The sequence below is a fragment of the Oryza sativa genome, chromosome 5 (genome assembly GCF_034140825.1).
Source record: "Oryza sativa Japonica Group chromosome 5, ASM3414082v1".
NCBI lineage: Eukaryota > Viridiplantae > Streptophyta > Magnoliopsida > Poales > Poaceae > Oryza > Oryza sativa.
The window spans coordinates 13,254,504-13,267,328 of record NC_089039.1 but is presented as its reverse complement, the minus strand read 5'-3'; the positions used below and the strand labels follow the sequence as shown (position 1 = coordinate 13,267,328).

Sequence of the window (12,825 nt, the reverse complement as noted above, 5' to 3'; positions counted from 1 at the left end):
AATTAAATAAATATGCTGCTACTATCCAGCTCTGCAGACAGAAACAAGGAAATATACCCACAGTCCAGGATATGTCCCGATAGTTCTAGAACGGGCTAACCATTTTCCAGAACCCCCCACACTCTCCTCCCTTCAACCCTCACCCGTCACATCTCGATCCCTTCCCTTCCTCTATATAAAGCCCCACAGCCCTGCGCCTATCTCTCTGCACTCTCGTCTCACAAAGTCAACGCTCGTACTCCCAGCAAAGCCATCCATAATCGGAGCGGGATGATGCAACCATTCACCACATCCCCAGTGGCTCACGCTCCTAGAGCAGGCAGGCTCTCATGGACCGGCGCTTCGTGCCGGCCCAGCAGATGCTGGGTGAGAGTACGGTCCATGAGGAACGGGTCTACCGAGAGCCTGGACCATCTGCAGAGGGCCTCAAAGGCTAGACCGCGGCAGCAGCAGGGGACTCCCAGCGCCAGGAGGAGAGTCATCCAAACCACGCCATTTGGTACGTATAGCAAAAGCTCTTTTGGTGTTTGTCTTCAATTTTGTGTTAACATAATTGAGCTTCGTGTGGTTTTTGGTTTGAGAATGCGGTCACTTCTTCTGTTGCTTCTCCTTTACCGGACGTAAGAAATGCCCTAGTCTGTGTGCAAGATAGTTCAATCTCAGTGGCTGCCTTAGTTCCAGTTCTTGCATGTGCTGTTAATGATCTAGAGACTGTCTCAACTGAAGTGGTACCTGCGACTGTTTCCTTGGTGTCTGTTATGCCTACAAGAGCTGCTGCGGTTGCTGAAGTTGCTCATGCTACTGTTGAGTCCGTTGTTGTTCCGTCCTCTGTCAGCGAAGATCTCTCGCCAGCGGTCAACCTTAGCAGTATGCCACCTCGTCTCAGATGCAAGAATAAAGGTTTCCTCGCTTGGTACGGCGCCTGTCCATCTTCGAGGCAGCCAAGCTCGGTCCCCCCACAGGAACCTAGGGATATCTTCGTCTGTTCGGAACAGTTGTCTGCCAACCCAGTTCTGTCTCCACCTCAGGATCCTGATAGCACGAGATCGCCACCTCCGACATTGAGTGGCCCCTCAGCTGCTGAGCAAATCAGAAGAGCTCTAGCAGGTCTAAGTCCAGAAGGATCTATTCACTCTGCTTCACTCTCTCCAGGTCGGGTGCCAGTCATTACTTCCGATGACACTACTGCTGCGCAGGACTTTGCTTTTGGGGAACCAGATCCAGTTAACATATCAGGAGACAGTGACGATGATATTCTTGATATCTTTATCCCCTTTGTTGACATGAGAGTAACTGCTCATTACGCCACTGCTTATGTTACCCCTCCATGTGAATGCCCTGGCAGAGTAATTCGAAAAGCAATGCAGGATGCTCACCCTCGTTTTCAGTTCACTCTCATCTCAGCTTGTAGAGGTGCAATGACTCTAAGATTTATTCACAGTCAGGACAGAGACATTGCAGTTGATCACCAGGAGAATCTTACAGCTGAAGGCCACTTGGTTAGGCTTGAACGGCCTGAGGACAGTGCGGCTCGCTTCATTCAACACAACACTATGCTGTCCGAACTAGACTGTATTGACTTCCCGCCAGAGATGTTGTTCCCTAACAAGATAAGAAATGCTTTTGAAAATTACGGCGAGCTGATGGAAGTAGATGATCAATGCCTCTATGGGGACGAACAATCCTCTCTGCGTCTTGTTGTTCTGCACTATCCTGGCAAGAGGATGAGCCCTAGATTTCGGCTGCGCTACAATTTGGGGATTGTCTGCACTGTCTATGTCAGGGTTCTAAGAACATGGGAGCTGGCCATGAACGTGGATGAAGATGGAAATTACATTAAGCATTATGAACAGTTTCTATTCCCTCATCAGCTGGATCCTCCCCGTTCAGGACCAACTGTTGGACCAGAGGCAGAGTTGGGCAACTTGAATCAGGCTCCTTCAAATCAAATCTCTAACAACCAAAGACTTCAGAACAGGGGAAGATTGCTTGCGATTCTGCCTGCAGCTAGCACTGTCTTCATTGAGGAAATCTCTGATACACCTGAATTTTTTGTCCCTCCGTCAATCCATTCTGCTCCCTCCAGTATCCATGACTGCCTCCAGGACCTCGTGCCCTCAGATACTGAAAATGAACATGAGCTTTCAGCCCGGAAACGCAGAAGGCAGAAGAAACGGACAATTGATTCAGATGTCAAGAGGCGATATAGCGAAAGACTGGCGGCCAAAGAAGGACATTTGTACATTTCAATGGAATCCAAAGCAGCCAGAGCGAAAAAACTAAAGGAACAACTTGCCAAATGCTCATCCAAACTCAATGACGCGGTACACAAGCACAATCTGCTCGACCTTAACTTCAAGACTACTCCGAAAGCGTTGGAAGATCTGGCTATTGCTTGCAGTTTGAATGATCACGATATTGCCCAGCTTCGAAAGGTGTTCTCGTCAGTGGACTGATGGTGATCAATACCCTCAATGGGATGGACAAGCCCAGCATGCGTCTGCTTCTCTCCCTTTGTTATGTTCTTTCAGCTCTTCTTCAGTTCTCTAGTGTCTTCTCTCCCTTCGTTATGTTCTCTTTCAGTCTATTTACTCCATGTAAGCTGGATTATGTGATGCTGTGGCCTTTTGCTCTTGGGTCTGCCATGTGCTATTTCGGTGAACCTATTATTATTTCATGAATCGTTCTTTCTCTGTTCTTTGCTGGAATGTTCGTGGTTTGGGCGACAAAAACAAGTGTGACATTGTGAAAAATTCGATTTCAGATTGCAACCCGTCTTTTGTTCTCCTTCAGGAAACTAAACTTCAAAACATCCCACCTGAAAAAGCAAAAACTATTCTACCTCCTAACCTCGCTAATTATGATTTTGTGGGTTCTTATGGCTCTAGAGGGGGCATGCTTACTGCCTGGAATGCTGACTTTACAAAAACTTCTTTCATCTCCAGACACTTCTCGCTGACAATCTCCTTCACCTCAACCTTCACAGACCTGTCCTTTTCTTTAACCAACATCTATGGACCAGCCGAGCTTGATCAAAAACAAGACTTCCTTCATGAGCTTTTAGAAATAGATCCCCTAATCCAGGGCCCTAGACTTCTCATAGGAGACTTCAACCTTACTAGATCCCCTTCCGACAAGAACTCCCAAAACTTTTCAACTGGTCTTGCAGCTGCTTTCAACCAAACAATAAACTCCCTAAGCCTGTTTGAATTACCCCTTCCAGACAGACTATACACCTGGTCGAACAAAAGAGAAGTTCCAGTCCTGGCAAGGCTAGACCGAGCTTTCTTCAACAATGCTTGGAACAACACCCTCCCAAACACCTCCCTCTCTTCTTGCACTAGAACCACCTCTGACCATGTTCCACTTCTTCTCACTGCTTCTACTTCCATTCCAAAATCGAAAACTTTCCGCTTTGAGAATCATCTTTTGCTGGACCGAGATTTTCTTCCTTCAGTCATGCACAGGTGGCCACAACAGCTCAATATGAATGATCCGGCTGCTTGCCTTGCTGCCAAGCTAAAACAGACAAGATCTATCATCAAAGTTTGGATGAAAGAACACAGGAAACGTAGTTCTCTCAATGAAGACTGTAAGTTCACAATTGATCTCCTCGACTATATTGAAGAACTCAGACCTTTGAATGATGGGGAACGCTGCCTAAGAAATCTTGTACAGGAGAAATTGTTTCAGGCCATCCAAAGCAAGGTTGCATACTGGAAACAAAGGGGAAAGGTCAAGCGGCTAAAGATTGGAATTGACAATTCGGCATTCTTCAAGGCTCATGCATCAAAAAATTACAGGAATTCAAGGATCAGATCAATCAAGCACAATGGGTCAGAAATTGCAGATCACAATGGAAAAGCTCTGCTTCTGCACTCCTTCTTCCAACATTTTCTAGGGTCCGACTGTCAGCCGTTGTGGGACTTCGATCTGTCAACACTATACTCAGAAGATGAACGAGACTATAATCTTTTGGCTTCGCAAGGATTGCAATTTTCTACGGAAGAGATAATAACATCAATTAAAGGCATGAACTCCAACAGTGCACCGGGACCGGATGGTTTCGGACCAAGCTTCTACAATTCAGCTTGGAATTCTATAAAGGAGGATATTATCAAGCTGGCTGCGAGTTTCTGCTCAAATTCAGTCCAACTGGAAAGAATTAACAGAGCTCACATTGTTCTAATTCCAAAACCTGGCAAGGAGAATACAGTAGATGGCTATCGACCAATCTCCCTCCAAAACTGCTCAGTAAAAATTCTTTCAAAGGTTTTGGCAAATAGGCTTCAAAAAGTTCTGACAAGAATGATTCATCTGGACCAGACAGGCTTCCTTAAAGGTAGATGCATCTCTGAAAATTTAATTTATGCCACTGAACTGATACAAGCGTGCCATGCAAGGAAATGCAAGACCCTCATTATCAAGCTAGATTTTGCTAAAGCTTTCGATTCAGTTCTCTGGACGAGCCTGTTCCAAATCTTGGCTGTCCGGGGGTTTCCAAACAATTGGATTTCTTGGATCAAAAGCCTACTTCAAACATCAAAGTCGGCAGTGCTTCTTAATGGAATTCCAGGAAAATGGATTAACTGCAAAAAAGGGCTTCGCCAGGGAGACCCCTTATCTCCTTATTTATTTATTCTAGTGGCAGATGTGCTGCAACGACTGCTGGAGAAAAACTTTCAGATTCGGCACCCTATCTATCAGGACAGACCATGTGCGACCATTCAGTACGCCGATGACACGCTGGTGATATGCCGAGCAGAGGAGGATGATGTTCTTGCTCTTAGATCAACCTTGCTGCAATTCTCCAAAGCCACAGGATTACAAATCAACTTTGCCAAAAGTACAATGATCTCCCTTCATATCGACCGTTCAAAGGAATCGTCATTGTCGGAATTGCTACAGTGCAAGCTGGAATCGCTTCCAATGTCTTACTTGGGCCTACCTCTATCCTTGCATAAACTCACCAACAATGATCTACAACCAATTGTGGTCAAAGTGGATAGTTTTCTTACAGGCTGGGAGGCATCTCTACTTTCACAGGCCGAACGCCTAATCCTAGTTAATGCAGTGCTAAGCAGTGTTCCAGTTTATGCAATGTCCGCGTTCAAACTCCCACCAAAGGTAATAGAAGCAATTGATAAACGGCGACGAGCCTTTTTTTGGACCGGTGATGACACCTGCTCCGGAGCAAAGTGTTTAGTGGCCTGGGATGAGGTTTGTACCGCAAAAGAAAAGGGAGGACTAGGAATCAAAAGTTTAAAGACTCAAAATGAAGCTCTTCTTCTCAAAAGACTTTTCAACCTTTTCTCAGACAATTCCTCCTGGACTAATTGGATTTGGAAAGAATTTGATGGAAGATCACTATTAAAATCTCTACCGTTAGGTCAACACTGGAGTGTCTTTCAGAAACTGCTGCCAGAGCTTTTCAAGATAACTACGGTGCACATTGGGGATGGCTCGAGAACATCCTTTTGGCATGATCGCTGGACTGGCAATATGACTCTTGCAGCACAGTTTGAATCTCTCTTCTCGCATTCAACTGACGACTTAGCCACTGTTGAGCAAATTTTATCCTTCGGAATTTACGATATTCTCACCCCTAGGCTTTCATCTGCAGCGCAAAACGACCTACAAGAACTGCAAACCATTCTTCAGAATTTTTCCTTGACAAATGAATCGGATACTCGGCTCAACAATCGCCTTGGCAATTTAACAACCAAGACAATCTATGATTTAAGGTCTCCGCCTGGCTTTCCTTCACCAAATTGGAAATTCATTTGGGACTGCAGAATGCCATTAAAGATCAAGCTCTTTGCTTGGCTTCTAGTCAGAGATCGACTGTCCACAAAATTGAATCTCTTGAAAAAGAAAATAGTACAGACAGCAACCTGTGACATATGCAGCACCACTGATGAAACAGCAGATCACCTCAGCTTCAACTGCCCTTTTGCTATCAGTTTCTGGCAAGCACTTCATATCCAACCGATCATCAATGAGACTAAGTACCTGTCCCAACTAAAGGCACCAGCAACTATCCCAACAAGACATTTTCAGAGTTTCTTCATGCTCTGCTTTTGGGTCCTGTGGAACCACAGGCATGATGTTGTATTCCGAGGAAGACCACCTTCAATTGCTTCATGCTTGCAACGCGGAATTTCGGAATCCTCCCTATGGGCTGAAACTTTTACACCTGATGATAGATTTGTAATAGATGTTTGGAAAGGTGTTTTCTCTTCTAGTCTACAGACTCTTCATCCGATGTAATAAGACATTTCTTCCTTAATTAATGCAATGACAATTTAGGTGGGGAACCTCTCCCCCCCGGTGAGTTAGTCAAAAAAAAAATTTACCATCTTTTGTCGCAAAAGAATGTTGTTGTGGTTTGCAATGTTGGACAATATGAGTTTGGGTGGAGGAGATTAGCTATCATCATTTTTGGCTTGTTTTTTCGATTACTTATAATTCACTAATTGAATTTACATAACGGATTTCTAAAGAGTGTTAAAACTGTAAAAAAGAATTGGCTTGGCTAATTAATTACTCCATTTGCGAACATGGGCAGGGTTATGGGACAGCTTCCCGGAGGCGAGGACGCTGGACCAGATGATGCGGACCATGGAGCGCATCATGGACGGCGACGCCGACAGCGACCGCATGCTCGTCGTGCCGGCCTCCGCGGTGACGGCGGCGCCGGCAGCTGCCCGCGCCGTCGACAACGGCGCCGCCACAGCCGCCTACAGGCGTGGGCGGACGCCGTGGGAGATCAAGGAGCGCGCCGGGGCGTACCTGGTGCGGTACGACATGCCGGGCATGACGAGGGAGGACGTGACGGTGAGCGTGCAGGACCGGAAGCTGGTGGTGGTCGCCGAGAAGGCGGCCAAGGATGGGGAGGCCGTGGAGGCGGCTGACGGTGAGGACGAGGGGGAGGCGTGGCCGGCGGCGAGCTTCGGGAGGTACAGGACGCGGGTGGAGCTGCCGGAGAACGTGGAGGTGGAGCGGATCGCGGCGGAGGTGAGGGACGGCGTGCTCTACCTCACCATCCCCAAGGTGGCCTCCGGCGGCAAGGTCGTCAACATCCAGGTGCACTAGCCACTAGCGATCCGATTCCGGTGACGTGGCAGGAGAACAGCCGATCACTCCTCCTGTGCTACTAATTTCTCCTTCCTTTTCTATTTAACATGTAATGTGACACTGGAGTACTAGAGTGATCATCTTGGTTACGAGGGACTGTTTAGATTGTACTTCAAGCCAAAATAAATTTTACCAAATTCTAATAAGTTTATTGCCATGTTTTGTAGGATAGTGTTAAATTCCTTATGTTTTTATCAAAGTTTGATTAAAAAACCAAACGTGTGCACATCTTTGACAACCTAAAAAATGATATGGATTGTAATGTCATTAATACGAGCAACTTCTAAGATAGCGTTATGAGTGAAGTTTGGTCTTGGTTTGCTGCAGGGGCGGATCGGGAAATGTATAGAAAGTGACTTATCATCTCCTGCTCTTCCTTCTTCAGCCTCTCCTGCTCTTCCTTCTTTTCCTCTTCTTCCCCCTCCTATCTTCCCTTTCTCTAAGTGATAATCCAACAGAGACTTAGGTGGTGTTTTTTTCTCCTGAAGATAAAGATGAAGATTAAGTTTTTTTTACGTAAAACGAGGTGGTATTGACGTATCATTGATTGGGTTTTAATTATTACAAACTTGAAAATTAGATTAATATGATATTTTAGAGCAATTTTCGTATAGAAATTTTTTGCACGAAACACATCGTTTAACAGTTTGAAAAACGTGCTATGAAAATCTTAATCTTCATCTAATTTTTGTTGGAGAAAAGAATTAATCTTCATCTAATTTTTGTTGGAGAAAAGAACGGGACCTTAGTCCCTCAGCATCTGGATCTGCCCTGATTTGCTGGAAGTCAATCAATAGTTTTAATGTTGTTCACAATTAGAGGAGCCTCATCTAGCAGAGTGTTGTTCAACTTGTTCTCTGTTTGTGACAATAACATATTGTTCACCAATTTATTATCGACATTATCTCTTTCTATAATATACTGACAACGACTTTATCAATGGTTCTACAATACATTATTGGGTTGTTTCTTCTTTTCAAAAATACCCAAAATATCCTTGGAGACGTAAAAGATTAACAATTGATTTATCTCATTAGAAGTTTCACAAAATATATGAACATTTTTATGTGGTCTCGTTACTCAACATAGAAGTGTAAACATGTTTCAAGTTTTTCTGGTATATTTAGTTTTTAGAAAAAAATATTTTTTATGTGGTATATGAGAGAAAAATTGCTTATATGAGAGATAATAGCACAAAAATATCTTATGTAGTGTATGAAAGATGATTTATATTAAAAAATTCAATAAAAAGTATTTTATATAGCATATAACAGATAAGTTATATATTTTTTAAAAAATATAAATGTAAAAAACTTGAAATTTCTATATAAACTTCCATATTGTGTAAGAATGCCACATAAAAGTTTTCATATTTTTTTGAAACTTCTAATTTGATAAATCAATTATTATCCTTGTATGTCCATAAGGGTATTTTGGGTATTTTTGAAAAGAATGTCCAGTCCAATGGCGTATTGTAGAATAATTGATAAAGTCGCCGGTATATTATAGAAAGAGATAATGTCGATGGCAAATCAAAACAAACTAAGTTGTATATAATAGATTCTCTCTAACATATTTGATTATATCTACTCCAATTATATCTGGCGTGAGGAGTCCGATAAAGGAAAAATCACAGTGAGGGATAAGAGTACGATGGGTCATAAGCACCACTCCTTTAAAGGCCCCATCGTTTGGCTAACAAAAATGAATTAATTTGTAGGTAAAACTTTTATATATGTGTTTTTAATGACTTAAAAGCTAATGCTGAAAAAAAATTACGTTGAGAATATATCAAAATCAATCTCAAAATTAAGTTTGAAAATTTAAATTTTGGTTTTTTCTTTGGCTACGGATGGGAGCGTAGATTAGTACTACTCCATCCATTCTCACAATAAGTTTATTTTGGCTCCTTTTATTTATCTAAAATAATTCTAAATTTACTAATCATTGTATAGGATTTTATAATTTTTTTAGATAGTTATAGGATTTTATATAAAAGTATGGAATAATTTAACTAGAAATGGATAAAGTTAGAAATAATTATATTGAGATTTGATAAAGTAAAGGTTTCTAGGACTTTTAGTTTCATAGCTTTTAAAATTTTGCATTAGAATGTATAGGATGGATAAAAAATAAATTTATTTTAAGATGGAGCGAGTATACTCTTTCAAAGAGGAGAGGAAGAAAATATTGGTAAGTGGGAGAAGAGCATATGAGAAAATACAGGCAGGTCGCCTGGCCTAAAGAAAAAAGGAAATGTGCCATGGCTTAGGTGGAGGAAAGTGTTGAGATTGGGTGAAGAAGATTCGGCCCAACTGACAAAAGTTCAAAATCGGTTTTTTCATTTCAGGAGAAGGATTGAAACCCCTAGGGCGTCGTTTGGCAAGTACGTTATGAGATGTTAGAAAACAAAACTAACTCAAATAAAACAAACCCAACATTGTCGTTTTTCATTTCATTAAAAGTTGTATTGTTTGTATTTATGAGTTGTCCTCATTTGGGAAAACACACCAAGGTTAAACTTGGACTATGATAATTAAGATTTTGTTCTCGTAGGGTTTTCTTATTCAAAATTCTCTTTTTACATGCCACGACACATATACAAACCATACGTGCGAGAAACATCAGGGTCTTCCGACTAGCTCTACAAGGTGGTGGGCTAGACGACCTAAGTTCGAATCCTCACCCTCACACCTTTTTATTATTTGATATTAGGTCCCTCCCTAATATTCACGGTTTTTTTTTTTACAAACCATACGTGTGCTATTTTACTTTGTTCGCATGGTCCGTTTTTCGCCCAATGTGTTTGCAATAGGATAGTTTCAACAAGGAACGTGCATGATGGTGTTGGAAAGTTTCCAAGGCTGGTCTTGTGGAATATTTCTTTTTCAAGGAATTCCTATTGCATTATTTCAGCATTTTCACACACACCTTTCATATAGGTCCCCCCACCCACATTGTATGCAGTTATGCTTATGCACAACAGCAAAGCAATATAGAAGAGGAAAAATACTACGCCCTTTTTCTTGTCCGTCCCTGTTCTTAATCCAAGGTCTCTTATAGTCTTATGTCGCGGTCTCGCCCCTAGATAAAACCTTAGCCAAGTTCTTAATCCAAGGTCTCTTATAGTCTTATCTCGCCCTAGATAAAACACAACTACTGTACTTTATTTTCCACAGAGGTACCATTCGATTTGTTTCTCTATGGCCCATCGGAACGCCCAATCGAACTTGGCTAAGGTTTACAAGACCTAATTTGTGCAATTCAGTACCGACACAAATGAACAAAATTTCTCCCTTGGCTTTCCCGATAGCAGTGGCATTTTGTCACTTCGTCACATGCTAGTGCAATTAACATAAGTTTGAGAAAATGAAGCTACCTGCAACAACAAAGAGCAAACTGTGCTAAAAAAAATTATTGGGAGGACATGCGCTCTATATATTAAGCCCTGTTTAGAATGTATTTTTTTTCCTCCCAAAGTCATGTAGAAATTGAGATGTTTTATGTGAAATTCTTGTGACAATACTATAAAATCAGTAAAGGGGTGTCTTTTAACCAGGACCAAGGCTTATAAAATTTGAAAACAGGACAAGGCCTTGTACTTCATAGGTTTCGTGTTTTTTGAGCCAGTGTGATATCTGGATGAAAGAAAGTTCTCCGTGTACATCCGAAAGAGAGTTGAATTTCTTTTGCCTGCCTGCCTTCATGCGTACGGATATAGGTTTTCGTATGTGATGTCTAACTGCATTCTTAATTCATAAGTTTTCTATTCCTTTTATCAATCGCATTCATCAGAAAGATGCGGCTCCATTTCAACCGTTGAAACACCGCCATCAAATGATATGATGATAATGACTACATAGCTGCTGAAATTTGGTGAAACATACTTCTGAATTTGAAGTGAAAAGTTGAAAACCTTTGCTTTGCCCGCATAAAAAATAAACACTAGTACAAAATTGCAGGGGTCTTGTACTCTTGTCTTTCATGGAGCAACGCTTTCGGCACAGAAAAAGTTCACCACTTGGGTGTCAATTTTGATCAGAAAAGAGGCTAATACAACACAATAACCATGAATTTAAACGCTACCAAATATTAGGTGTGGTTATGTGATTTTGACACAAAAAGAAAAACACTTCAAGAAAGGGAGCAAGATTAAGAAAGATAGACAGGAATCCTGCCAGCAGCATAGATGAAGAATTGGGGGAACCATCCTTTTCCATGTTACTTACCATGTTTCATCTCGCTTTCGTGAAACTCAAACTGCCACTTGAAGAACTGAATTATTTACCCTTTATCTCCCAAACCATGAACTCATCATCAGATTCCAGAACATGGCACTTTCAGCAGGAAATTGAAGAGCAATCAGCACAACTAAGATTCAACAGATTCAGTATAAATCACGCAGCGAGAACCAACAAGTGAAGAAGAATAGTTCCCTTCTCCATTTTATTCACACATGAGATAAATTCAGGTTTTGAATCATGCATCATAATCCATGACCAATTAATTGACCACAACTAAATTAAGCGATGATTAAAAGTCACCATATACACATGGACACAATCGACTGGAGCAACAATAATATGAACACCACCAGCAGATGGGAGAGACAGGATCATACAGAGCCAACACATGGATGATTGGATTGGATGGATGACCTCTCTTGCATTCTTTATTTTGCAATTCTTGATCGAACTGACCGAGATCGGATCAGATCTCCTCCACCACGATCCAGTCTTCCTCCCCATCTGAGAACTCCAGCGCAATTGTGATCCCCACCATGAAGAAGCCCATGTCGTCTTCTTCCTCCTCTTCACCAGACGCTGCTGCTGCATCTTGATCCGGCTCCTCCTCGATTCCGTCCTTGTTTGCTACTTCTATGTCAGTGGCGCGCGCCGTGTCCGGCTCTTGGCGGGCGGCGGCGTGGTGGCCGACGATGAGGTCGTACAGGTCAGAGAGGCCGCTGCCGCTGGCCGGCGGGGCGGCTTCCAGGGCGGGGGCGCCCCCGTCGTCGTCGTCCTCGTGGTAGCTGCTCCCCCCGGCGAGGTAGGCCAGCACGGCGGACGCGGAGGCGCCCTTGTAGTCCGGGATTCCCGTGCCGGCCGCCCACGCCCCGGCGCTGTCGACGACGCGCCAGGACACGAGGCGGTGGTTGAGCGCGACGTCGCAGGCCCGGAGCTTGTGCGCCCCCTTCGCCTTGTCCCGGGCCTTGTCCGCGGGGTGGTCGTGGCACCCGCGGCACCGCGGCCGCCGGCACTTGCCCGTGATCCTCGACGCGTTCGTCGGCTTCGACGGCGCCGCGACCACCGCCGCCTCCCCAGCCTTCTCCGCCGCCGCCTCGATCCGCAGAAGCTTGCTGCGGTTGACCCGGACCGCGCCGTGCTGCCATCCCTCCCTCTTCATCGTCGTCTTCCTCCTTGGTTCTTGGGGTTGGGGGCCTTGGGTTGGGGATGGTTTGGTTGTGGGTTGCTTGGTTGGTTGGTTAAGAAGATTGCGGAAGTGGTTGGTTGGATTGGGGCTTGGGATACATACAACGCGCACACACACAGACGACTGGGCGCATGTGTGGTTGGGCAAATGTGTGGGATTCACCAATGAGACGAGACGGTGGTTGCTGGGTTGGGTGCGGTTGGGATGTGCCTGGGTCAAGGGGGTAGAAGTGGTTGGCAAGCAAGCAAGCTACGCATT

General features: G+C 43.7%; 2 protein-coding genes across 2 annotated transcripts; one reads left to right on the top strand and one right to left on the bottom strand.

Moving 5' to 3' along the window:
- The first annotated feature begins 207 nt into the window (after nt 1–207).
- Nucleotides 208–7,283, top strand: LOC9271911 (small heat shock protein, chloroplastic). Its single transcript, XM_015782094.3, has 2 exons — nt 208–499; nt 6,569–7,283. Exons 1-2 carry the CDS (start codon nt 271–273, stop codon nt 7,093–7,095), a joined length of 756 nt encoding a protein of 251 aa, XP_015637580.1. The 5' UTR covers nt 208–270; the 3' UTR covers nt 7,096–7,283.
- A 4,273-nt stretch (nt 7,284–11,556) lies between these two features.
- Nucleotides 11,557–12,594, bottom strand: LOC107280835 (uncharacterized). The gene has a single exon (XM_015782062.3). It carries the CDS (start codon nt 12,538–12,540, stop codon nt 11,848–11,850), a length of 693 nt encoding a protein of 230 aa, XP_015637548.1. The 5' UTR covers nt 12,541–12,594; the 3' UTR covers nt 11,557–11,847.
- Between the last annotated feature and the right edge of the window lie 231 nt (nt 12,595–12,825).

What these genes read in the sequence shown, in the direction of transcription:
- LOC9271911 (XM_015782094.3), top strand. Translation starts at nt 271, where the DNA reads ATGATGCAACCATTCACCACATCCCCAGTGGCTCACGCTCCTAGAGCA. An exon ending in CATCCAAACCACGCCATTTG is followed by an intron (nt 500 to 6,568) that starts GTACGTATAGCA and finishes GAACATGGGCAG; the next exon opens with GGTTATGGGACAGCTTCCCG.
- LOC107280835 (XM_015782062.3), bottom strand. Translation starts at nt 12,540, where the DNA reads ATGAAGAGGGAGGGATGGCAGCACGGCGCGGTCCGGGTCAACCGCAGC.